The following is a 27,604-nucleotide window of genomic DNA, read 5'->3' as shown; positions in this document are numbered from 1 at the left end:
ATAATCAGTAGCAGACAGCATAATGGGTTGCTTCCATGCACCAGATTTCTAGTTGGTCACACTGCTGTTGCTTCTAACCCAGAGGTAGATGGGGAGGGGTAAGGCAGCGAGGAGGTTGCTATGGAGCAAACACACCAGACTGGCTCTGCCGGTGCATCTGCACTGCCTTGACTTTAGGGATGGGTGAGAAATCTGGTTCAGTTCACATTGAAAAGTAAACCTACCTAATTTGCACTTTCTGAAAAAATACACAAACTGAAGCATAGCTATCATTTGAACTTCACATTTTCTCCAAATCTGGCAGTTCCCTGGACAAGTAATCAGTGCAAAAATATGCATGCTTAGGGTAAAGTGTGCTTTAAAAGGTGTACATTTAGTGGAAACAACATACATATGTGCATTATGTTAAGGCAAATATAAATATTAGGGGAAATATGCTTTGCAAGGGTGGTGCTCTGGTCTACACCACTGAGCCATTTGGGCTTGCCGATCGGAAGGTCAGCAGTTCGAATCCCCGCGACGGGGTGAGCTCCCGTTGTTCAGTCACGGCTCCTGCCAACCCAGCACTTCGAAAGCACGTCAAAGTGCAAGTAGATAAATAGGTACCGCTCCAGCGGGAAGGTAAACGGCGTTTCCATGCGCTGCTCTGGTTCACCAGAAGCGGCTTTGTCATGCTGGCGACATGACCCGGAAGCTGTACGCCCGCTCCCTCGGCCAATAAAGCGAGATGAGCACCACAACCCCAGAGTCATCTGCGACTGGACCTAATGGTCAGGAGTCCCTTTACCTTTACCTTTACCTTTACCTTTATGCTTTACAAAAATGTGTGTAGTAGGTAGCATTGCATACAAAAATGTGTACATCATGAGAATTTCACACTAAAACGCTACTTAAATTTCACAATGACTTTTTTAAAAAATTGCAGACTGATGTGGCAAACTGAACTTAATATTAGAAAAATGAGAAACTGGGAGAAAAGGAAACTGACAGATTCTCCCACTATTTCTTTTCAGTTCCTAGCAATGACCCTGGTCTAGTCTGCATTCCTACAGCTGCTTCTCTGATGTGAGAGGGAGGGTGCCAGTACAAAGAAGGAATGTGGTGGCACAGAATGACCTGGTGCTGTAGATAGTTCTCCTCCCAACCCTGTGCTCATTTGGCAAGGCAATTGCAGTGCGGTGTGCTCTAAGAGCCAAAGAACATCTTACTTTATTGGTGTGAGTGAAATCAATGGGCTTCACTTTGAAGTTTAATCTGCAGCTTTCAGGGAGGGGGAAACATCAGGATCAGGCTTGTGGTGTGTGGGAGAGTTTTGAAAAAGAGTTTGCCCTCCTACTCTAGTCCAGATGAAAATTATCTGCCCATAAGCTTCATTTTAGCCTTGAGTGGGAATCTCCCACTCATGCTTTCTGGTGTGGATGTGGGTATGTCATCAAGACCACAGGCAAGTGGAGGAAAGGGGGGAAAAGGGTTAATTATCCATGCGGCACAGTCCTGATTTCTTCCATACATGCACAGCTGCAATTAAAACTTTTAAAATAAAGCAGGTTAATTACATTCAGAAAATTAAAATGTCACCTAGTTTGGAACTAAATTGTGCAGTTTGGTGTCTTGTCCAACACATGCAGACAGACAACTTTTATTCGTACGTAAGGAAGATATACTTATTCAGGCAAGGAGTTGTAGAGGTTCGGCAGCAGACGCAGTGCTCAGGAGTCCCAATGCAGGAGTTCAAGAGCAGGGCAAGAAGTTCAGAAATGTATGGAAGTTATGAAGTTATCCCAACAAGTTTTCCTGCACCTCTTGGCAGCATTTGAAGGCAGGATCTGGGGTGCTCACTCATGAGACTCTCTCACCTTATGGGAATGTTGAGGCTGTTGAATGCACACCTTCAGAGTGGGTCTGGGTCCCATCTGCAAAGGTAGCACCTAGTTCTAGGTGGCAAGGCTGAGCCCCCACTCAGCTTATCAAACCCCTCCTCTGCTTCCCCTGAGGGGAGAGTCCTCTACACCCCCTTCTAAAGTGAGTGACGTTGGGGTGGAAGGAGCAGCTCTCCCTTCTCCAGCCCAGGTTCCCACCGTTCAGCCCCCTCCTCTGTTTCCCCCTCCTCCTACGTCAGAGCTTGCAAGTTCAAGCCGAACAACACTATGGGGATCATTACACTCAGTTGTGTTTTGACACTGACCCTCTCTATCCTGCTCCATTGAGCCTCAAGCCATCCTTAAATATTCAACATTTTAAACATTTTAAAGATTCTGCTATTGCTTTGTAAGGAAGATGGTCGGCTCTCCTTCCCTGGAGTTTTCTAAAGAGAAATCAGATGGCCATCTGTCAGGGATTCTTTAGCTGTGATTGTAGTGGGTTGGACTAGATGATCCTTGGGGCCCCTTCCAACTCTAGATTCCATGATCGTATGGCAACATTAAGCTTTCCAGTGGCAGGTTTGCCCAGGGCTGAGGAAATGGGTTCCAACAACTTGATGCAAAGAATGCTGGGGAAAGGCTCTCACATAAAATCAGGTATATGTAAAGAATTATTTTTACTGTCACTGAGCTTTCAATCTAATGCATCTATATCTCTCATAGTTAAATAAAGTTAAAAAAATACAGGCAGCTTTTTTCATTGTACTGTAATCTTTTACTGCCCTCTACAGGCTGCTGGTCAAATGAGGATTTTTGTTTTTAGGGATCTTGGAAGTACAATTTTCCCAATCAGTTGGGTGAGATATAATTTTTTTAAATATTGAAATAAAATATGAGATAGAGTCTGGCTCAGATCTGATCTGTGCTGGAGAAGAATTTCAGGGCATGTAAAGCTCACTGCTCATTTGAGGTACTAGGGCAGAGCTTTCCAAACTGTATGTTGCAACACATTACTGTTGCTCCCCAAAACTCCTCCCGGGGCAGGAAAGGGGTTAGTTTAACCTCCAGTTTCCTAGCAGAACTGACTTACTGTGTTGCAAAATGATGCATGTCTAAAAGGTGTGTCACCATCATGAAAAGTTTGGAAAGCTTTGTACTAGGGTGAAGTGTGCAGAAAAATGGAAATATTATACAGAACTAAAGCATATTAGGCAAAATTGCTCTGCAGATATGTTTGTGTTCAGCAAAATCATAAATGTATGTATTAGGAGACAGTCACACTAATCCTGGTGCATTTTCACAAGGACTTTAAAAATAAAAGAATCACAGACTGATGTGGGACTGTGAAGAACTAGACTTAAAATTGGAAAAATGAGAAACTGAGTGAACCTGAAATCAACGTGTTTGCTGATATCTAGTTTCATGTTTAAAGTTCAGATCCACCCTGAAGAAACACTTCTCATTTTATTCTTACAGACACCACTGAGCATTCAATCTTATACATCATTTCTTGCTCGCAGAGCCTGTTTGATAATAAGGAATGCTGTGTAATCTGATTGCAATCACTGTGATAAGAAATTAACAGATCATGCTAAACATTTAGCATCGGCAGATTCCAGCTGGTTTTGCTTCTTAGCAAGGCATTTTCTCCAAGTTTGAAATCCCAGGAAGAGTAGCATGTTTGGTGCAATGACCTTGAATGTGGATCCTGCCGTGGCTGTTGCTTTGGCTTCCAATCACATCTCCTCTGCCCAACTCCCAGTGCATACAAATAAGGCGCTTAACCATTTGCTGCTGTTCTCTGAAATTTCCGCAAAGTTCCTGACTCCCACATTATTTACCGTGCCTGAACAGTGGCATTGATTGACAGCGGAGGAGGCTCAGATACAGGCTTTAGGATTGATTAGTTAGCACTGCATCAATCTACTCCTCTGTATTTGTGTTTTCTTTAATGTAATAGTATATTGGCAGCAACAGTTGGCCATAACAGAATTTTTAGTCATTAAACCTCACGTCAGCCCACTGTATTGGAAAAATGACAAGAACTGGTGAATAAAAATAGGTAGAGAAGCTATTCTAAGGGTATGAATGATTTGTGGTTAATAAACCACTTCTGAATTTCAACAAAGGCTGGCTTTCCTTTTGTTCTGTTTGATTTTGGAGGTTTGGTCTTTCTAAAACGATTATTATAGGTCTTCAAAGCTTTTTACAGAGAATTGCATAATGGCATCTGCAATCTGTAGCCCACCAACATGGTGGCAGTCTCCTGTGGTTTTTCAGACATTGGGTGACCCTTCTCCCCTGCTGTTCATGCAGTCCAAGGCAAGAGGAGGGAAGGAAGATTACTGAGTTCATGGTGGGCTGGTGACTTGTTCTTGGTTGGGTGGGTCACACAATGTTCAGATGTAGAGATACTGTGTTGGACTTGGCTCAAAGTCCCACCCAGCTGCATCTCTCATTGAGTAACCTTCAGGCCACCCTAAGCTACCTTCAGAATTGTTTTGTGGGTAAAAGAGGGGCAATTCCCCTTGTATACTGAATTGAGCTTCTAGGAGGGCATGTGGTTTACAAGTGTAATATGTATTCGCTTTCCCCAGACTGACCAAAGGGAGGGATCATTCATTCAGTGGAGTCTCTTGTTTCTCTCAATCAATAGAAATTTTGTTTTAAATAACTTGTTCCTCACGAGAGTAGATAATGCAATTATGCCGTCAATCATCTTTTGCAGCAATTGCCCCTATGAGGCCCACTGCTTTCTGTGGTAGGCATGATGGGCAAGCTTGAGAAAGAAGAGTCAGTTGAAAAGGGAGGAAGACACGTGCAGAACCCTGAATGCTGGTTCAGTGCTGCTTTTATAATGGAAATGAAGTTTTGCTTTCTGCATTCTTACTTTGAGAGGTTTGGATCTAAGAGGTTTTTAAAAGGCTTCAATTGTTTCTAAGGAACTTGGGGGGGGGAGCCAGGAAGGTAAGAGCTTATGCCTGCTGTAATGAGGAGTGGAGCCTTAAAGGGGCATAAAGCTTAGAGGCGGCAGCGTCTTGACTATGCCTCTTGGGTCTGGATGCAGCCTGATAGACACAGAGAGGTGGTGGTGAAATAAATAGAAGCACTAAGCAGAAATCAGGCTTCCCATGCTTATTGAGCATTTTTATTTGTTTGCAGGAAGATTAGATGATGTTGGCTATTTTATAAGTGCTTATCCTGAGTTCTTTGTGAAGAGGTTATATGATGTTGTGCCAAAGAAACTGTTATCTCACATTTCCCAATGCATTCTCCTGTCACTTTCCTTATTGTAGAAAGTTTGATCATTGGAGGAAGTAGGTTTGTTGGAAGAGTAAGGAACCGAGACAGACCAAAATCTATATATCTATCCACCCATCCCTATTTGTATCAAGGTTGTTTTTGTGTATGCATCTTCTGTGTGATCTCCTGTTTTTGATACTGTTTATCTGGCCTTACTATTAGACAAATGGGTAGTTATTTAGTTTATTTATTTTTTACTTTTTACTGTCAGGGAAAAGTATGTTTTCCCTGACAGTAAAAAAGGTGCTTGTGCGATTTTCCTGTCTCAGGTACCAGAGTACGGTAACTTCTCTTGACTTGGAGACTGTGGATCTTGACTTGCAGAGCTTGGGTACTATTGACTGCTTTGCCTCAGGCAATAACATGTCTTGAACTGGCCCTGCAAATATAACACAATGTAACATAAATGTATATGTGAGAGGAGAGCACCTTACAGTATTTTTGAATGTAGCTAGGTTCTGACAGAGCAGAGGAACATACTGCATTTTAAAGTGTACACACGGGATGTCATGTGGGGATGCAGCAAAGATGTACATCGCAATGTACATCAAGTTGGCTTCAGTTCTCCTGTGAGTGTTCTCTGGGCAGTTCCCTAGACAGCCTTGTGAAATGTAGTGAAAAGCTCACAGTGCATAGAAGTCACTCCCACGAGAAGATCCTGATGGCCAGCAACTTGAATGGCTTTTAAAAAGGATTGGACAAATTAATGGAGGATAAGGATTTCAATGACTGCTAGACATAATGGCTGTGCTACATCTGCCACGTTCTGTATGCTGTACTATCAGAGGCTGTATGCTTTCAGGTACCAGTTGCTGGGAATTGCAACTGGGGAGTGCACTGTTGCACTCTTGTGGGCTTCCCAAAAGAGGCATCTGGTTGTCCACTATGACAACAGGATGCTGGACCAGATCGGCCTTTGCCTGATCCAGCAGGGCTCCCCTTGTGTTCTTATACCTGCATCTTGATGCCTTCTTAATACTCCTGCAATTTTGGGGGAAATAATTTAACTCCCGTTTGTTTTGCTTTCCTCCCCTTCCCAGCCACTGTCCCACCCAACTCATCCATCACCAGAATCTCCACCTTTCAAACTCCTCTTGGATAGATGCCAGTCTGTGCCACTCTCCCAAAGTACCCCAATGGGGCTGGATCAGCTCGGCCGACAGCGGAAGTTGCTGTTGAGCACTGGTGGTAAGTAATGTTTTGCGTGGACTGTTTTGAAGCAAAGTTCTTTGCTCTGAAAGGCGAGGTTGCAATGGGTGTGTATAGAGTTCTGTGAAATTGTGCACAGTGGAGAGAAAGTGCATTAGAGCACATTTTCCCTTCTTCTTTGGGTCATCTAAATAAATTGATAGACAGTTCTTCACACAACATTCAGTTATTCACTGCCAACAGACAGGGAGTGGCTGCTAGCTTTAGAGGAGGTTTTGACAAATTCACAGTGAAGTTACAAGCCATTATAGTGATATATACCATCTCTGGTTTCAGAGGCAGCAAGGCACTGAATACCAGCTGATGGGAGCAACAGCAGCTGAGGGCTATCATCTTTACATTGCATTTCTAGGCTTCTCGGGGGCACCTGAGTTTATCACCATGAGAAAGGGAATGTTGAATGGGATGGGCCTTCCGTCTCATCCAGGCTTCACCACCACAGTGCCCTCCAGATGTTTTGGACTGTAATTCCCTTCAGCCCCAGCTGTGTGAGCCATAGTCTGAAACATTGGAAGGCAAGTTGGTGAAGACTGGCTTAATCCAGTCAGACTCCTCTTATGCTCCTTTGATCATCTTTGGAGCTAAGTCTTGGTGGAGGTACAAAGGCTCAATCTCTTCCAGTCATGCCCCTGAGGTTGAAGCTCTGACACTTGATGTTTCAAAATGGAACATAATGCTTGAAAATATGGGTCTTACTTTCCATCTCCCTCCCCCTCCCCATTTCCCCACTCAGAACAGCTGTATAAGGTAGGCTAGTTGGAAAGTATGTGAATGGACTTCATAGCTGAAAGGGGATTTGAATTTAGGTCTTCCCTGGTCTAAGTGTAATGCCCCATCCCATTGATTCCTAAACTCAGAAATGGATTCATTAAAGACTGTTGTGAGCCCAAAGCTCCCATCCATAGAGGAAGTCCCACTTTCTCTGCATGAATCACTACTCTTGTTTTCCTCTTCAATTGATTTCTGCTGGAAGCAAGTAATTCTGTGTCTATCCATTGGTTGTGATTGGGTCATTCATTAACTCCTGATGCAGCAAAATTAACCACTCTTAGGGCTTATCTACAGTTTCTCTTGTTCTGCTGTTTTCCCATGGGGAAAACCCACTCTTTAGTGTTCATTTGGAGCAAACGGCAATTTGGATTTTTCCCTTGATTGTCATTTGTTCTGATCTAACACTTAAAGAGCGGATTTTCTCTTGGAAAGGAGCAGGGCAATGAGAAAACTACTCAGACCTGTGGCTAGAAAGTGTGGGTCAAATGGAAAACCACTCATATTCATGTTTCTAGACACAGCACAAGTGAGAGTGTGGACGAGCCCTTATACTCTAGAGAATGTTGTTTGCTGCATCTCTGTATGAGTCACTGCTCTGGGCCTGCCTCCTTTCATCAGCTTCCACTGAAGTCTGTGTATCAGACATGCTTGGATTATCATCATTCCTACTGCAGATACAGCATAATTACCACACTTCATCTCTTCATGATTATCTGCTTTGGCTCCATTCCTTTCTAAGTAGCTAACTCCAAGTAAGGCTAAATTCCTCCATATCTCTGCAATGGGTTTGTTTGCATCATTCAGTCCCTCCCAATACAGAGTAGAAGAATTCCCCACTTTTTAGAGGAAAGCTGCAGATTGTGTCTCTGTTTGAGTTGCTTCCCTCCTCCCAATCAGGCATGCTATCAGAAACATTGGGGAGCTGCTTCTCTGAAGGTGGGTGGTTCTGGACCCTTTTGCATATTAAAAAGTGATGACTGTGAGGATGTTGAATGATGGGTCCCTCCCCTTGGAATTCAGAAAAAAATGCATTGTGCAATGGTTTGTAAATGCTGTGCTATCCACTGTCCATCTTTTATTTGTTTCTTCAACATACGCTGCCTTCAGATGTTGTGGGTCTCCAATTCCCACCAGCCCCAGCCACCACTGGGAGTTTTAGTTCAGTGAGTTCAACAAGGCCACAGGTTCCCCACCCCAGGTTTACAGCCTGCATCTCAATTATGCCTTGTTGTGCCATTGCACTGTATTGATTTTAAGTTTCAGGGTAGGGCTATGGAGACTTGCATTGTAATTCCTGCTCAGCATGACTGGGTGAGCCAGTTGTGTTTTCTCTCCCTCTCTTTTTCAGCCTAACCTACATTGCTGAGTTGTTGTGAGGATAATGCGTGTGTGTGTGTAATGAACCATGAACGCTGCCTCGAGTTGATACAAATAATCCTTAATGAATTAATCTCATTGAATGACTTCATTTCAGTCTATTAATGAATTTTACTAATTAGTGAGCTGAGTTCCTGAACAAAGATTTGAACTATGTTTTACCAATTCAACCCCACTGCTCTTCCCTTTCCCATCCACCCATCGCCGGATCCTCTTGTTTTGGGTCATAGATCTATTGCAGCCTTCCCCAAGTTTTGGACTACAGCTCCCATCAGCTCTAGTGCTCAGGGGCCATGGGAGTTGTAGTCCAAAGCATCTGGATGGCACCAGGTTAGGAGAGGCTGCATTACAGTGCTGCACATTCCCAGATAAATATGGGGTGCACCTATATTGTCTGGTGTAGTGGAGGAGATTTAGCAAAATACAGACTGAACTTTATTGAGGAATTCATCCCAAATCCAGCTGCTTTTGGTAGGCACTCTTCTCCCTTAAAGCGATGACAAGCCCAAGGGAGGGAGGGAATGAACACACAAACCCCCACATGTGCAGTTTGTGATGTGCTGAAGCCACGTGCAGCCTACTGACTCAGGAGCCTGCCTAAGCAGCAGCTGTGGACTTGCACGTGGTCTCTGCGCTTCTCTGCAGCCTCTGCTTCCCATTGTGTGTCACTTCCAAGCGAGAACAGTGCGAAAAAGGAGGATGTGGCTTTGCACCCTATCAAAAGGCAGCCGTGCCTCTCTGGAAATCTCAAAGGTTGCTCTTCTTACAGCACTAGCTAGGGGGAGCTTAATTCTTGGCTTAATTTAAATCATACCTTTTAATTTTAGAAACTTTGATTCCTCAGTAGGAATGCTTCCAGAATTCTCATCTGTGTTCTCCCCCAGATTTTGGACTTTTGAACAATCTATTCTTGTTTCTGTAGTGGAACGCTGTTGCATAAGAGCACAGGGAGTGGGGAAGCTTGTTGCTCTCCAGGTGTTGCTGGATTTACACCTGTCATCATCTTGGCTGGCTGTGCTGGCTGTGACTGACGGGAGTTGGAGTCCAACAACATCTGGAGGGCCACACATTCTCCATCTCTGCATTAGAGAACCCTCCATTGTTTACCCCTAATATTGTTGAAAGCACCCTCCATGCACCACTTGTGCTAGCATTCTTTGTTCCTATGTAGGTATTTTCCCTCCCACCCCTTGCAAGTACACAGTTTTAAAAGTACTGCTTTTAAAAAAGCCATCTTGAATAGCATGCCTATATACCTGGTTGTATCCAAGGTTCTTTGATGTGGCACACCAATGCACAGGAGGGCAAGTGCACACTGGTCATGCAGTGAACTGACGGAACAGAAAGCAGCAAGAGACTGCATGCCCCATCTCTGCAATTTATTTTAGAGAGTTCCTGCAGGTCAGGGGTGGCTAGTTCATTGCACTCCAGATGTTGTTGGACTTGGAACTCCCAGTAGCCCCAGGCCAGCATGCCAATGGTAAGGAGATTGGATAATTTCTGTGGAAACTGGAGCATAAATTGCCAGTGTTCACTTTTTTATCCCATGTCCAGAATGGAAACTAATCCGGCGAATATGATAGGCATTTTTGATTGCACACTCACTAGTTGTGTTTGTTATTAGTGAGAGTGATCTGACTTCCGGTCAAGATGGCAACAGAGATGGTTGGGGAAAAGAAAGCTCTTCGTTGTTTTTTTAAAAGCATTGCTTGGTTCTTACAATGTAAAATTCACTTTCTGCATTAAGTAGATGAATTAATCCCAGGGATTCTTAATATTGGTGACATAATAGGCATAGAGAACCTCTTTTATGACTGCCATCATGCACTCTCTGTGGTGACATTTCAGAAATGGCAGATGGCGAAAGGAGTATATGGTAAAAAGTCATAAATTCTGGAATCGGGGAATGATCATATTCTTTGGAAACCCTATTTGTACACCCCTTTTCCATGAGGATTAGGAGACCTAAGCAAAATGATAATGAAATTGTTCATCTTACTGGTTTGGAGGAACCCTGAATTTGTGATTATCACAAAAATGTAAATCACCATTGCAGAAAGCAGCACCTACCCTATGTAGAAAATGATTCTAGAGACTCTTTCTGTGGAGCATATGAGATTTCTAAACTCTTTCTTAGCTTTACCTAATCAGTCACAAGATAAAATAATTGACAGAATATCATCCTTGAGATATACTCTAATTCTTCTACGAGGCCTTGATAAAGCCATAATTATTCAAGAGGAAGATATAGAGATAATGAGCAACCAAGAGAGATCTGAGCAGGGGAACAGAGCAGGTTAACCTTCTTTAAAATAAGGACAAAATACCAGGGGAGCATTACTCCCTCACTAGAGAATGGTAACTTAATGTGCCTTCTAGGGCCTGACGACTAGAGCAAAATCGCAACAAAGAATATATTGCAGCTCAGAAAAATGGGGACAATATGAATCTTTAAGGCACCACAACAACACAATACTGTACCGGTAGTACACACACAAAAAAACCTATTGACGACCCAGAAAGGAAATAGGTTTCTTTTTGTGGACCAAAGAGGGAACTTTGTATAAATGGAATGACAGGTTACTTTTCAAAACAAAAGTCTGAGGGGGAGAGGAATAAGGGGTGTGTGATTTTTATGTCATGGAATGTGTGGGGACTAGGTAATCCCATAAAGAGATATGGAGTTTCTGAAAACTTTTGGAAATTCTGCCCGAACATAATCTGCTTGTAGGAAACACACCTTCATTCTAGGGGGACATGCTTGCTGACTCACTGGGAGCATTTCTCAGCTCCTGGGATGCCCAATGTGATGCCTCCTTCCTAATAAGGGTCACTCAGATCAAGAGAGATCCTGAGAGACATTGCATATTCTTAAAGGGGGAATTGGGATAAAAATCCTTAACTATTGCTTCTATCTATGGTCCAAACTCCCACCAGTGGAAGTTTTTAGTACACACCGTTTCTCTTTTCGAGAAATTTAAGGAAGATGACTTCTTGATTGGTGGCTATCTGAATATGTCACATCGTGAGGGCTTGGACAGGAAGGGTCAGGGAGCCCCAATTTCTCTGTCCAGGGAGTGCACAATTGCAAATATTTTAGTCTGCCATGGCTTCGTGGACCCAGTTGTCACTTTCTGTTTCTCTTGTTACGGGTCCCTCTCCAGAATAGATTTTGTCTTAATAGATTCTTCCCTCCATGAGGGGTTCTCAACCTAGTTTCAAGCAGAAAGTTATCAGCAGAGTTTTAATAGTTCTGTATAGTTCTGAGCTTTTCTTTCCCTCTGCATAATTACTTATTAAATATTTACTAAATTTTCATCCTGCCTCTCCTTGTATGTTGTTTTCTCTCCATCCCAATTTTATCCTCACAATCACCCCTCAAGGTAGGTTAGACTGAAAGTGATACCTGACCCAAGGCCATGCAGTGGGCTCCAGAGCTGAGGGGGATTCGAACCTAGGTTTGCTCAAACTTTCTGTGATATTCTTCCTTGCCCAATGAGTAGATGTTGGCATGCCCAAATTCCCTCTAGGGGATTCAAAAGATTTAGAACTCGAGAACTGGGGAGAAACAATTTTGCGAAGAAAAAGAAATCTTCTTTTCCAAATATGTTTTTATTTCATCCCACTTTTTGTTGAAACTTGTCCTAGCAGCTGAGAGTGATCTGGGCTCAAAAACCTTGGAGGTGCATCGTGCTGGGAAGAATGGCAGGCGTAGATGGAGACCTCTCAAGCCTGGAGGGGAGCAGTTGCTACTCAATAAAGTAAGTCACCATCTGAAAATGTGTGTCTGACTGCGTCGACAGCAACATTTATCTGCTGCATAGCTAGCTTTGAAAAGAAGATAAAGAAGATGGCTCTGTATGACTTGCGTAAATATAATTTGCTTCAGCAGCAGCACATTCTTGTTGTTTTAAAGCGTTATTATTCTTAGCAATTAGTCACTGAATTATTTTGTGACTCAGTAAAAACTAGCACATTAAACTCCCCCATTTCTGTTGGATATTACTGTTGGAGTATTCTTCCTTTGGCAGCCTTAGTTTTTGCAGATGGAAAAACGAAGTAATTTTCAATATGTTTGTGGCTTTGATCTGCTTTTTCCTTATCCTTTGTAGCAATAGAATGGAAATGATCTCAGCAGCATGTCTATGCAACTGGTTTCTTTACAAAGTGCTTTTCTCATCTACAGTTAATTTGCAGGGCTGTTCCACACCTTGGTTGAATTTTGAACTTCTGTGCACATGTTGTAGTCTAGGGCTTGCAGACCAGGTTGTGGAAATGTGTATGTTGATAAGAATTGCCTGGTCTCTCCTGACAGCGTAAGGCCAAATGTCAGACAAAGTGAGATGGTAGATTCTGGGTGATGGTACAGGTGTCCACCAACTTATGTGCGGTCAACTTGTGCGTGACCGTGTATATGTGCATCACAGGTAAATAACTAAATAATTGAATTCAAACCTGGAAATGGTGGGCGAGAGCTGGAGAGTACTTGTGGATCCCAAAAGAGACCCTCCTCTGAGCCTGAAGAGGATGTCAGTGAGAGTGGTGTAAGCCCTGAAGAGACTAGAGGGGCAGTGGGACTTTGTTTATGTTGCTCAGCCTCCCCGTCTAACTGCTGATGCGTGCAGTAGTGCAACCGCAGCCACCAATTTTCCATGTTCCTCTAGCCTCCAGCTGGCCCCCAAGCCTCCATCCTAGTTGCAGATATTTTTGGATACAGTATTTTTGGTATGGATTGGAGAGAGTGGCAGAGAAGGTGCTTAAATGGTATTTAGAGGGTGCTTGCTCCCCACGTAACACGATTTTCGCTTATGCAAACAGGGACCCGGAACGTAACCTGCTGTACTTTTTAGTACGTTTGGCTTCTGTATGTGGAATGCGGGGTAGGAGGCATGAAAAATAGCCTAGAGCCTGTCTCCTGAACCTCACATCTTGAGACTTTGGGGTGGCATGCAGATTCAGAGCCCCAGAGTTCAGCCTTGGTGCATCATTGAACAGGGAATGCAGTTTGGGCTATTGTAGGAGCTGCTAGTTAGGATAGGGGGTAAATTGTGGACGCAGCAAATCTTTTTTTAAAAGAGAAAGAGATCACATGCCTCTCCTCTCCATTTCAGAATTACCACCCTCTTTCCAATGCGTTTACGAAAAGGTTTTATTATCTCGTGTATTTTTGTTTACCACTCAGTGTTTTGACCTTGAAATCCCTATTCCGAGAGAAAGAGATATGATGCCTACTGGAGGAACATGCTAGAGAAAGGAAGTAATGTAAACTGAAGAATGTGGGAGAAGGGCAGGCGATGGGTCCCTGTGTCAGGAGAAATATTTGCATACTTCCATGAAATGCCTGGTGTCCCTTAGGGCAGTGGTGAGATACTGACATATTCACCCATCCCAAGTATATTGCAGAGGAACCTTATAGGCGCTGTTCTAAAATTCAGAAGTGTGTGCAGAGGCTATACATGTTAATTACCGGTATGTACTCATTTGCTGTATGGGAAAGATTACTAGGCTTGACTGTGCGTGATGATTTTTTATTTTTTTATTTTTACACATTTTGAAAGAAAATGCTTTTCAAGGGATTGCAGCTGTTGATGAGACAGTTTGCTGTACCTTGGACAGTTCTTGTAACATTTGGGAAAGAAAGACTTGCAGGAAAAGGTTTTTGATTTTGGGAGCCTCTTTATCTCCCTGCCAAGGCTGCCACCTTTAATTGATCCTTGTTTCTTCATTTATTGTGCCAGCTGAAATATAATCCATAGAGAAGAATCCCTTTAATTGGGGGACAGAGGTGGAGGGAAATGGTGAATCTTGTCATTCCGTTTACATTTGGCTTTGATTAAAATGGCTGCCTGCATTTTGCAATAGGACCCTCACAAACAGACAGAATATATCCCTGTAAAAATGGGGGTTGGCAAGGGGGGTCCGGTGGGCAGGTGGGGTTGACAAGTGGAGTAGGCATGGGCAGCAACTCCTAGTTGCCTGCGGTGTTGGCAAAGGCCTAAACAAAGAAAATGACACTGTTGTTCACCGAGAGCGGATGTGACAGTGTACAACTCATCTTGTTGTACAGTATACAAGCTCTATCCAGGGATGCTGTCAAGTGCATCATATTGTACTATAACATTACCATTTCCAGGAACTGGCTCTATCTGATGCATAGTTCTGGTCAGCCAACTTTAATAAATCACATTCTCTATTCATTCAAGAGAAGAAAACGCACCAACCATAAATTACCATATCCACTGTTTCGTTGCCCTTGTGTGATAATGAAACCCGTTCCTAGAGTTGATGTGCATTCTCATGGCTAACATGTTAATTTACCATCTCCATCATTTTGTCAGCACTGCGAGCCATAGGAGAAAAAATTTAATGCAGAGATTTCACATGCTTTTAAAATGAATCTTGGGAAATCTATGATAATATTCCATGCACTTGAATGAATCTGAAAGCGTTTTTAAAAGCTTAAAAATAAGAGCTCTGTTCAGGTGTTTGAAGCAAATGTGTGGGGACTTGAAAAGAGGAAGTGTGCTGTGCACCAGGGCTTGCTCTACCATTAGGCAGAGGGAGGCAACTGCCTCATCTTTATAACAACTCTGCAAGGTAGGCTAGGTTGAGAGACAGTGACTGGCCCAAGGTCACCCAGGGAGCTTCATGGCTGAGTGGTGATTTGAACCCTGGCCCAACTTGCTTAACCATTACACCACACTAACTCTCTGGTGGATAACACAGATTTCAGCCATTGGTCCATCTAGCTTAATATTGTAGCTCAGTGGCAGTGCATCTGCCTCACATGCAGGAGGCTCCAGGGTCAATGCCCAGCATCTTCAGGTAGGGCCAGACACCTGTCTAAAACCATTGAGAGCAGCTGCCAGTCTGAGCTAGGTGGACCAATCAGGTAACTTCCTATGTGACTGGCAGAAGCTGTCCAGGACTTCAGACAGGGTTCTTTTCTAGACCCATCTGGAGATGCTGGGGATTGAACCTGGGACCTTCTGCATTCAAAGCTGATGCTCCAGGCCCTTCCATAAAGCTGCAGCCCAAAGGAAAGGAGACTGCAAAGGGAAACCCAGCTGACACCATGGAAAAAAGCTGGGCTTGGCACTCCACCCTACAGCCCATTCATATGGCTGCATTTCCATATAAACACCCACCCCTACCATATGGTGGCCATTTTAGTCATAATGTTGGGACTCATCAAGCTACTGAGTCTTCTAACCTCACTTTTTAGGCTGTGCAGCAGGTCCCTCTGGTGCAGCTCTAGCTGCTGTTAATACTGTCTGTCCCAGCATGATTACATCTTTGGTTGGTACTTGCTAGCTTTCAGACTGCTACCCCTGACAACTGTGTGCCTCTGCCATATGAAGTTCAAATGAGAGTGTCCTGTCTGAAATGCATACTCAAATACCTCTTGAGCCTTGTTCTCCATCCGACTGCTGAGGCACGTTGAATTACAGCACTTCTTAAAGCACCTCCTAAAAATCTTCCATTGGGTTTATAAATCAGGTCTGCCAAGTTAAAAGAGGCAAGTGGGGTTTGTAAGCCTGGGCGTGGTGATGGGAGCACTTATGGTCCCATCCATCTCCAGTAGCCCAAAATAATATCTGTAAATCAGGACCAGCTAATTGTGGAGCTCCTTGTAAGGTTTGTAATGCTGCAGTAAGATTTGCAGCCCTTCGCCTTGGTAAAGGATATCTATTGAATCTTCGTGGAAGGTAGCAAAAATGTAGCTGCTCAAGCACACAAATATTGGTCTATTTAAAAATCAATAGCACCTACCTGCAAGTAAATGCCATCATGACAGAGTTGCCAGAAGCTTAAGGCTGGATAAGCCCTGTATAATGAAGGGATTTCTTTTCTGCAAACATAAGCCCAGCTCAAAGAGAGATGGAAGCATCCAACTAGGGGTGGACAAATCAGACTGTTTCTGGTCCCTGTCAATCCTGGTCCCTGACAACTCCCTTCAAGTGGAAAACTCCTTGCAAATAGAAGACTAGATGACACATAAAAATGGGCTGGAGCTTTTCTGTTTCTCTCCTGTTTTCTTTTTATACGGGAGGGGCATTGCAATATGACTTCACCCATAGGCAATCTGAAGTAGAACAGTCCTCTCTGTTTCCTCAGGACTCTGCTGTCCCACATGGTCACATGTGCAGACCCAAAGTTTGGCACTTAGCTAATGACCAGGAGTAGCAGCCAGAGGTGGGCGAGATTGCCCCTGCTCACCTTGGACTGACTGGAATAAAACTGACCCAGTAAAAAGCAGAAAAGGGCCACCAAAATGACCAAGCGAATGGAGCCATCTCCCCCTATGAGAAAGGTTGCCACACTGGGGACTTTTTAGTTTAGAGGAGACGCAGGTGAGATGTAATATGACAAAAGTTTATGAAATTATGCATGGCGTGCAAAAAGTGGGTAGAGGAAAGTTTCCCCTTGTTTCTCATAACCCTAGAACTAATGGATATTCAAGGAATTTGAATGTTGAAAGATTAATGACAGAAAAAATGCAAGTTATTCTTCACGCAGGGTGTGGTTAAACTATGGAACTCTTTCTGACAAGGAGGCAGTGATGGCCACAGACCTGGATGGCTTCAAAATGAATTCATAGAAGATGAGGCTATCAACGGCTATTAGCCACGATGGTTATGTTTTGCCTCCATGGTAGGAAGCAGCTATGCTTCTGAATGCCAGTTGCTGTAAACCACAGGAGAGGAGAGTGCATTTGTGCTCTGGTCTTGCACGCAAGTTTCTCATGGGCCACTGTGAGAGCAGAATGCTGGATTATATGGGCTGTTGACCTGATCCATCAGGCTCTTCTCATGTTCTCACGTTTCTTAATCTGAGGTTTGAAAAATATTCCCCTCGTCTCCCCTAAATACCCTCCAACCCTTAAGGCTTTATCAGGCCAGAGAACGGGACTAGAGGGAGTGTGTGAGGGGGGGAAAGCAAATGAATGAAGCTTCTTTCCTCTGGTCTCTAGAGATGGGGAAGAAATTCAGTTCAGTTTGCATTATGGGTTTACCTAATTTTCACTTTCCGAAAAAATGTGTGCAGCAAAACACACCCATACTTTGAAATTTGCACTCCTCCAGATGTTGCAATGTAATTCTCTAGCCACGTAATGTGTACAAAAGATGGATATAATGGGACAAAATGTTCCTTAAAGTGCTTATAATATTGAAAACAACATGCAATAAAGTTACTATACTTTTCTGTGTATAAGGCTAGGTTTGTTTGTTTGTTTTTTAACAAAAAAAAAGTTTTAAAATTGGGGGGTTAGTCTTATACACTGGGGCAATCTCCCCCATTTTCTTAATTTTGAGTGCCCAAAAATAGAGGGCGTCTTATACACAGGGGCGTGTTATACACAAAAAATATGGTATGTTAGAGAAACTTAATTTGCAAAAATGTGTACATTATGAGAAATTGCAACCCTTTTCTTTCTGTCCCCTAACCACATGGTTTACACAAGCAAATGGCATTAAATGTTCTTTCCTATGCAAAGCAAAAGCAAAAACCCCTTTGGGCTGCTTATCACTGCCCCCCCCCTTTTTAAAGGTGGAAATTCTGCATCTGCAGTATGCTGGTTTCATAAACATCCCTCTGTGCTAATAGCAAGTGCAAACCTGCTGTGGGGAGAAAGCATTTAATATTCACAAGGGATGCACTTCTCTCTGTAACAGCTACTGCTTATTTCTAGAGGCAGAAGGAGGAGTAGAAGTCGGCAGTCACAGTGTCTATGGACAGGGTCCCTTCTGTTTGATGCCCCCCTCCAAATTCCTTTCACTTTGCTTTTTAAAATGCATATCCAAGGAAGCGGTGTAAATGCTGCATTTCCAGAGAGCGAAAGATGAGGGTGGGCCGCTGGTGGTATTGTCTCTTAGTTTGCATGGTGCATGGCGATAAAGAGGTTGGGGTGTCCTTTCCTGCTCCAGCTTTGGAACTGCTGTACCGGTATTTTCAGCTCCTTGCAGGGTGCTGAAGGAGCGATTTGTTTTAGAGGGGGTGCTTTTCCGTTTGCTGTTTTTTGAACATGGCTGACACTGTAATTCTCTCCTCAGGGCGGTGGTGGTGGGAAAGATTGTCAACTGCTGCATGGGGAGACGTGAGCTGTATTTAATCATGACAGTTAGCAACAGCTTTTCTTATCTAAGGTGAGGAGATGACAGACAGGAGAACAGGAAATGGTGTGAATTTATCTGGGTTAATTAGTTTTAATGCCACTGCACCAGTCAACTCTAAGGTTTTATTTGCATGTGTGTAGAAGAGCCAGAAATCTTCACCTGCTTTCCCCCTTATGTCTCTTTCTTCAGTTTCAAGCTCTGCGCATTTCATGTGCATCAATATATATTTTCCCCATGCATTAGCCGATCACTACCCAAGGACTGTAGCTCAGTGGCAGAGCACCTGCTTTGCATGCAGAAGGCCCCGGGTTCAATCCTCAGCATCCTCGGGTAGGGCTGGGAGAGACTCCTGTCTGAAATTCTGGAGAGCGACTGCAAGTCAGTGCAGGCAGTACTAAGCTAGATGAACCAAAGGTTTGATTCAGTAAAAGGCCACCTGTGTTACTATTCTGGGTTGTTGTTTGAGCTAGAGCTGGGCCAAAACCCTCTCTCCAGTTTCACCGAAATTCTGCAAAACAAAATGAATCCCTGCAAAACAAAACAAAACAAAACAAAACAAAACAAAACAAAACAAAACAAAACAAAACAAAACAAAACAGTATGCAATATGTGCTTCTTTTTGCAGAGGATTTCCCCAACATTTTGGGGTTTGTTCCTTCCCCCCATACACACTTAATCTGTTGATGTGACTGAAGGTGTTTTTGTTTCCAATTTTAAAAGAAAGGTCTCTGCCTCGCCTAGCGGCACTTGGCTCCCTCTGCAGCTACTTGCTAGCCGTGCTTCCTGGAATGCTTTGGGAATGGAAGCAAAGGTGCCCTCACGATGTACCTCCTAGCAACCCCAGCTAGCAAAATGTGCTCTGGAACATCTGGATGGCACCAGGTTGGCAAAGGTGCTCAAAAGGTTAAGGAATGGTGAGCAACAGTCCCTGCTTGAACAATATGGGGAAATTCTTCTCCACCCTCTTCTTGAGGGGCTCCAGCACATTAATGTATCTCTTCTCATATTCGGTGCTATCTCTAGTTCAGGGCCAGGGAACGCTTTTCAGCCCAGGGCCTGCTTTCTTTCATGATCTGACTGCATGCCGCTGGAGGGAGGGAGCAGAGGCAAAAGTGGGCAGAGCAATGGATGTGATTCCTGACCTTTGTGTGGTAGGCTATATGCCACCCACAGAAAAACCAGATGTTTCTACACATAACTCTTCATTTTCTTCCACCCAGTCAAAGCACAAGGCATTCATGACAGTTCAAGGACACTCCAGGAGGGGGAAGGACCAGGGCTAGTGAAGGGTGTTGCCTGCGGAGGCCAGGTTAGAGAACTATGGAGGGCTGCATTTGGCCTCTGAGACTCAAGTTCTTCACCCTTTCCATGACTTGGGAACAAATGACTTGGTTCAAGCCCTTGTAGGGGGAGCATTGTGCAGCATTGGCCATCAGCCTCCCACAGCTGAGTGCTCCAAGCTTTTTGGTATGGAAAAATGGAATTAAGACCATGACAAACCTCAAAAGGGAGGACGAGGGGCAAAAAAACCTTGTTCCCCTAGGGTGGAGATAGATTCCTGGGGTGTTCACGTCACATATGTAAGCCTATGACTTGATGTGAAGGTGATGTTGACCCCTTGTCAGAAGCTCACACATGTAAACAGCTGTATCAGAGCTGGGCCCCTTCTGTCTAGGCCACTTCCTGCCTTCTGCTGATGTTCCTCTCAGTCACCCTCAGCATTTCACCCTCACCCTCAGATCTAGGTGGGCAGGTGCATGCAGGTACAGCCTTCCCCTTCCTGCTCTCACCAAACTCCCTTGGGAAGTGCCTGCTGCTCAAAGTAGAGAGGTCACGGTTTTGATTTGTATAAAGCAGATCTTTACATGGAGGGGGAATGACTTTTATTCCAGGAACAGAAAGTGTAGCTTAGGGACTCCCAGCTTTAGGCTCATGGGCACATTTGGAGTGTGTGTGCATCTCAAACCTTTTTTTTTTTTTAAGGAAATACGGTAATTGATTTTAGTAGAATAGGAGAAAACATCTATTTTTCAAGTTGATAACATAAAGACCAATTTGGCAAAATTCAAAATCTATCTTACAAGTTAGGATGGTACTTAACTTGGCTTTTTGTGCCTGCCACCTTGCTGCAGTCTTTAGGAGAGATTTTTGTGTGCAAACCTTTTGATATTTTCCTTTTTCCTGATCTTGACATGTGTCCAGTCAAAGACCCATCCAGTCCAGCATCATGTTCTTGCAGTAGCCAAGCAAATATACACAGACATAGAGTGTTTCATAGGAAGAGCTGGGAGATTTTTTAATAATATTTTTTTTTAGGAAAACAAAGAGGGAGCTGTTTCAAGCTGTCATGCCACATTAGTGTCTATCATCAGCTCAAACAGCTCTGGGCAGATGAGTTCAAGAAAGATCCACAGAGGGGTGGGGAAAAACAATTGGCCTGTCTGCATGACCATAGTGTGGTGTTTTTTTTTTAAAGAGGCAAGTGATTGGAAGAGCTGTTGCCTGCATCACTTTGACTGGATAGAGTCAGGAAGTGGAGTGACAGGACAAGTGGGGACAGGGTGCAGGTTTCCAAAATCCCATTTGTTTACCCTGCGCTGCAGGGTCAAGATCTGGATTTGCCATTGTTGGAGGGCTATCTGTGTAGGAGGCCCACAGTTGACCCTGGGGACTCCTTGGTGCCTCTGCCTTTCCACCTGTCCTCTCTGAGCATGCAAGCAGTGACCAGAGGGAGGAAGTGTAGCAGCATCTTGTATGGAAGAACTATAGGTCATTGGTAGAACCTTGTGTGCATAAAGTCCCTGGTTCAATCCCTGGCATTTCCACATGGGGCTGGGAACCATGCAGTATGGCTGAAAATAAATAAAGCAACACAAACCTACTTCTGTTGATTTTTGTTGCTTCCCATTTAAAAGTGATGTGTGTGTGGCTCAACTAGATACAGGCGACTCTCAACTTTCGCTGGAGTTACGTTCCAGGGGTAGTGCATAAAGCTAAAACACACTCTCCCCGCACCTTCAGACGTTCTTCCAAGACCACACACACACACACACACTCCAAGGCTACTAAACCTCCAAACTCTCCCTGTACCTCCAAACACTCTCCCAAGGTGAGCGCAATGGCGAGTGGGATTAAGAGTGGGATCCCCCCCCCCGATGCCCAACCCCTTTTTATTTATGTTAATTTTTATCAGCCAAACATGCAAAGCTGAAATTGCACAAGTTAAATGCATGTAAGCTACAAGTCGACTGTGTGTGTGTTTCTCTTTTTCTTCTTCTTCATGAAGGAGGACATTGTGTGTTGGATTAGGAAACCTGGGTTCACATCCCTAGTCAGCCTTGAGCTGGCTGTGTGATATTAGGATGGAAGCCTCTCTCAGCCTAACCAGGAAGGGTGGTTCATAAGGGCAAATGGGGCACTGCCCCACTCACCTTACTCTGTTCTCAGCCAGCCCCAGCCCCAGCCCCACTTGCCTGCCTTCTAACTCACCAGCTGAAGGAATGGCCCTGTTTTTCAGCTTCCTTCTCCTCTTTGCAGTGTTGCCTTTGTAGGACTTCATTTTTCAACTACGTGCTTTCCAAGGCTCAGATAAATTCTACTACATCTGACTGTTATTCATGGCCCCTTGGAAAAGCAAAGTAAATGCATGCATGCTTTGTTTGTTTCTGTGTCAGTGTCTCTGGGTGGGGCTTGATCTGGGAGAGTAGGGAGAAGGTACTCCAGCACTTGCTCGAGAATTCAAACCTGCCCATGGTCCTAAAATGGTTGGTAGTCCCTGCCTTGTTAGTAGAAGGAGCAGAATCAAATCTTCATATACTACCATTGAAAGCTGTGCAGAATGAGAAAGGTTTTTTTTTTTTTTTTACTGCTTACCTGAAACTAAGCAGATATGGTGGACAGCCTAAATTTTCTTATTGTGTGTGTGTGTCTTCATTCCTTATTCAGAGTGCATTAAAACACCAGGGATCTGTGACCTGCATGGGTGTCAGGCTGGCATGTGAATGCAGAGTGGTGGAGGGTCTAGTTTGATTCAGTGGATTTTTCAAAGCATGTCCAGCATCTTGGGAGCACCACCCTCCAGACCCAGGCTTAGCACAGGGGTAGCCAACATGTTGTGGGCTCTGACTCCCATCATCCTGGACTATTGGACATGCTGACTAGGGCTGGTGGAAGTTGCAGTCCACATCTGGAGGGCATCAAGCTGGCTTTCCTGGTTTAGCAGCAGGGAAAGAGGATTTTCTTATTTTATGTTTTGGCCTGCTGCTGATGTACTTGATCCCTCTGACATTAATGTGTGAGGAAGTGGGTTGCTGAAGGGACTGCTGGCGTGAAGATGGAAAAACGGTAGTGAACTGAATATCAAGCAGGATGCGGCAGGTACAGCCCAAACTGCAGCTGCGGTGCTGTAGTTGTTCTGCAATTAGGTAGAATATTGCCAAAGGTGAATGCTAAAAGGGGGTGGGCTTGAGGAAAAGGGTTTGCAGTGTGTAGTTCACAAGTCGCTTGATCGATCCCACAAGCTCTGAGAGTCCTTGATAATGACTGGATCATACCCAAAGGTCTATCCCAGTGGTTCCCAAACCTTTTCAGCCCACTTGCCCTTTGTTTTCATGAGCTCATCCCACCTTACCCTGTGAAAAGCATTATTCAGAGCAGCAGTTTGCAAAACCCACTAAGGAAGATAATAAGTACAGGTATGTTGAATTTTTCAACTTTCCAAATGAGGGGTGCTAAAAAGTTGTATCATGACTTGGGAATTCAGAAGATATTTGGGTTATATCAATATAATTTAATTTTGCTAGGTAAGTACAATGTGTGTAAAATTGCATAGAAATAATTAAAAATTACCAATTAGTTGCAGTTATGTTGTATATTAGTGTCTATTGGTATCTATTATTGTTACTATTATTATTTAGTATTACCTGACATTTTCAGAAAGAGCAGTTTATGTGCTTTTTCATCAAGCACAGATTTACCAAGCTAAATGTTGTCCAATCACAAAAAAATTAAAAGCAGATTTGAATTCTTCATACCCCAAAACATATTTTTAAGACCCCTCACTGAAGAAATTTGCAAAAATTAAGTTTCGGCCCCTTAAATAACACACCATAATACCACAGTGATATTCAAAACAGTAACAATGAATTTCACATTTATTCAATAGCTGATAGAATGGTTGCAGCACCTGGGTGATGCCCACAACAATTTACAAATGTGAATCCACAGGCCCAAAAAAGTTGGTTACCCCTGCTGTATGACCTCACATGTTCCTTGAAAAACTGAACGGATTTTACAACTCTCTGAGAATCTATTTAAGGCTGAGGATTTGCAGATGAGGTATAAATTATCCTGAATTGGGTAGATCTGGGTGGTGCCCATAGCAATCAGTAGAACCCAAGCTATAGCAACCGTGATCCGTTCCTAGGCAATGCGCTGCTTTGATGGGTATCAACTGTCCCTAAATTACACAGGATATTATTAAAGCGCCTGTGCTGTCTTTGGAGAGCTGTTACAATATGCTGTCTCCATCAGAGGCACTCAGCAATAGATCACCGTGGATTTGCCCAGTAATTACATAATACGCTGCTTGCTGCATGATTCTCTAGCCTCTGTTTTAGTGTGTGAAAGAACAAGAGCTCATCTATGTCACCAAAATGTTGAACAGTGCACTTTTGAAGCAGATTTTCAGTACCTTCCTTTCGCTCATCTGATAGCGTAGTACAGAGCAGAGAAACCTTTCTCAGCCCGAGGGTCACATCCCCTTCTGGGCTACCCTGCCCAGAACAGCATCAGCCTCTTGTCACCTGGCCGGTCTGACAATCCTACATCCTGCCCACTGTTCTCTCATCAGCCAGCATGGCCAACGGCCAGGAATGGTGGGAGTTGAAGTCCTGCAACATCTGGAGCAGCCTGGTGCCCTCCAGATGCTGTTGCGCTCAAGCTCTGATCAGCCCCAGCAACCATAGCAAGTGATCTGGGATAATGGGATCTGGAATAATCTGGAGTGCCAGGGCCATTTTAAGCATATCCGGTGCCATGGTGCAAAGCTCCCTCCGGCACCCCCCTCCCATGTTTCCCAGAGTTTTTTTTAGGGAGGACGGCACTGCCGGCAGGGCTGGAGGAGGTGGGCAGCGGCTGGAGGGTGGCTCCTGCGGTGGGGAAGAGGTGGAGGCTAGATGCAGCGCCTCCTGGCTCAACTGGCCACTTCGTGCCACGGTGGCCACAGCAGGTGGAGGCTCCGGGTGCGGCGCTGCTTCAGCGTGGCATGGCAGAGGTGGTTGAGGGTGACAAGCTGATGCCAGGAGGCGCTGTGTCCAGCCTCCGCCTCTTCCCTGACACCCTCCAGAACTTGGCGCCACTAGCCTATATGGGTAAGATGCCCCTGCTGGAGTGTAGGAACATAATAACATTTTTTTCCTTTTTTAAAAAACATTTATAACATAGCATACAGTGAGCCTGCTGGGCAGCACATGAATGATGGGAACAGATCCCACAAGCCTGCAGCAATCAAGAGGCAAATGCAGAAAAAATAAAACAAACTTTTTTGAGGGCTGGAGACTAGGAATCCTTACTGAGATATGTCTTACTCTTCAGAAATGCCACTGCCACTGCCACCCCCCCCCCACCCCAAGAGCCTCTGTCAGAAGCAAACGTAAACACAAAATCAGCACATTTCAAATAGGCCATGCAATCGATGGGAACATATTGATCAAAGGGGATAATGCAAAGACTATTATTCAGTGAGCACCACCTTTGCTTCCACGAGCCTGCACATGGCTTCGATCAATAATTCAAGCAAATGGTCCATGGAGGCTTTAAGGAAAGGGAGAAAAATAAGCAACAAAGTATTTCCCAACAAGAGTCTTTAAGCATGACAGGCTTCTTACTCAAATTATGATTAGGCTTCAACATTAAATAATTAGAGGATTTTTTTAAGATTACAGACTGGGTGAAACTGAGCCAAAATGCAAGCATCTTATTTATTTATTTATAAATGTTGTTAGTTGGATTTTTGCTACAGCAGCCTAAAGCGACTTACAATATTCTAAGCAAAAAACAAACACAAATATACATTAAAACCAGCAAAAGATATCCCAAACCTACATTAAAGCATCCCCCTTTCCTACACACAAATGTCCTTAGATAATCAAAAGCCAAAAGGCCTGGCTTAAAAAGGAATATTTTTGCCAGGCACCCGCAGATGTGTAATAATGATGCCAGGCATGTCTTCCCGGGGAGAATATTCCACATGCAAGGAGCCACCACTGAAAAGGCCTTTTCTCAGGTTGCCAACGGAGCCTCATTAGAGCAGGGTCTGTGTCAAATCAGGACACACAGTTCCCCTTCCTCTCTCCTTTGTATCCCCCTTTCACCTTTCTAAAGCAGATGGGGAACCTTACTTTACAGAAGAGAGAAGGAGTAGCAGGTGTTAGAGATCCTGCAGAGTCTACTCTTGTTTACATACAAATGATGCATAGAGCATCTTTTCATTTTGGTGATCATAGGCTTATTGAGTCATGACAAGCCCCAGCGAAGAATCATGCCCTCCACTTCACATGCAGCCAATGAAAGGTTTTGTGGGATCAAGTGAGGAAGAGCTTTGCATATCCCCAAGTCTTCTAATTATTTAAATATTTTAATTCAATAATTTGAGCACTAACTTTTGGTGGTCTTTTATTTTATTGCTTATTGCATGCTATTTTTGACAATGTTGCTAGCCATCCTGAAAACAGTGGGTGCTGGAGGATAGGATAAACAAATACAGTACATTAAATAAAACAGTTTGGCCGGAACAGGGCAATTTGAGATTTAAAATGAGACAAAATACTAAAACAGCCTTCCCCAACCTGGTGTCCTTCAGATGTTTTGGACCACACCTCCCATCAGCTCTTACTTTTTGGTCATACTGGCTGGAACTGATGAAAGTTGCAGTTCAGAATATCTGGAGAGCACATGCACGCTCAGGCGCACGCACGCACATGCACACACACAGTTGCTTTAGCAAAGCCATTCTTTAACACATGCCCTTAAAGCAGTGGTTTTCAACCCTGGGGTGCCTTGAATGATGTTCAGAGATGCTGCAGGCAACAATGGCCTCTGCTGCTTCCCAAAGGCTTGCACAGCGGGACGGCAGCAGCAGCTGCCCAGGAGACCCCGAAGCAGAGGGAAGAGGAAGCGGAGGGGATACTCCACAAGGGAGGGTGTTTGAAAAAGGGTGAGAGGCTGCCAGCTCTGCAGGCAAGGGGTGTCATCACTGGACTCCTGACCCCCACAGGGGTGCTACAGAAAGACTGTAGTTGGTTAAGGGTGCTGTGGACTCAGAAAGGTTGGAAACCTCTGCCTTAAAGGAACCATTAAAAGGCATGGTGAGCAGGAAAAGGGAAATGGAGCACTGATTTCCATTCAACGTCCAAGGGCAATCAGGGTTTGTCCACCATTAAAGCCTTCTCTTATTTCATGCTCTCCATTTCTCTTGCCCCCATCTCTGCAGTTAAACCTGCAGGCAATTTATCCATTTATCACCATCCTGATAACAGACAAGGAAAGCAGAACAAGCTATGCAAACATATCACCCGGGCATGCGTTCAAAACAAATCACAAAAGCGATATAGAGAATGGATAGGACTCATGATAAGCCCATAATTATTTTAATTTAAAACCTCTATGTAAGAGGGGGGAAAGGCTCTGTGATAGACTGATCTTTGCTGCCATTGCATTGTTTATTTCACAGCCACCCAGAGAGAATCCTCGTGATTTTATTAAATCGACAGGCTAATCAACCAATGCTAATCTTTTTTTTTTGGGGGGGGGGGTATAGTTACGCATGCTGATTTTCAGCCCGGATCAGCTATTAGGGCTGGTAAACCTTGCAATGTTTTCCCTGGAACCCTCCAAAGCACCACAGGGGATGGAAGTCTCCTTCTCTTCTTCCACCTCCTTCCTCTTCCTCTTCCTCTGTCAGCA

General features: G+C 44.1%; 1 protein-coding gene across 2 annotated transcripts in view; it reads left to right on the top strand.

Moving 5' to 3' along the window:
- The window catches only part of ARHGEF9 (Cdc42 guanine nucleotide exchange factor 9), a 253,933-nt gene that overhangs the window by 44,740 nt on the left and 181,589 nt on the right, over positions 1 to 27,604 (top strand). For both annotated transcript variants that reach the window (XM_033137883.1, XM_033137884.1), the window contains exons 3-4: positions 6,206 to 6,353; positions 12,174 to 12,283. In XM_033137883.1, coding sequence (XP_032993774.1) covers positions 6,206 to 6,353; positions 12,174 to 12,283 — 258 coding nt within the window. The remainder of the gene's footprint in view (positions 1 to 6,205; positions 6,354 to 12,173; positions 12,284 to 27,604) is intronic.

Source organism: Lacerta agilis, chromosome Z, assembly GCF_009819535.1.
Source record: "Lacerta agilis isolate rLacAgi1 chromosome Z, rLacAgi1.pri, whole genome shotgun sequence".
Classification (NCBI taxonomy): domain Eukaryota; kingdom Metazoa; phylum Chordata; class Lepidosauria; order Squamata; family Lacertidae; genus Lacerta; species Lacerta agilis.
The sequence above is the reverse complement of the archived record's forward strand: the minus strand, read 5'-3'. Positions and strand labels throughout refer to the sequence as shown.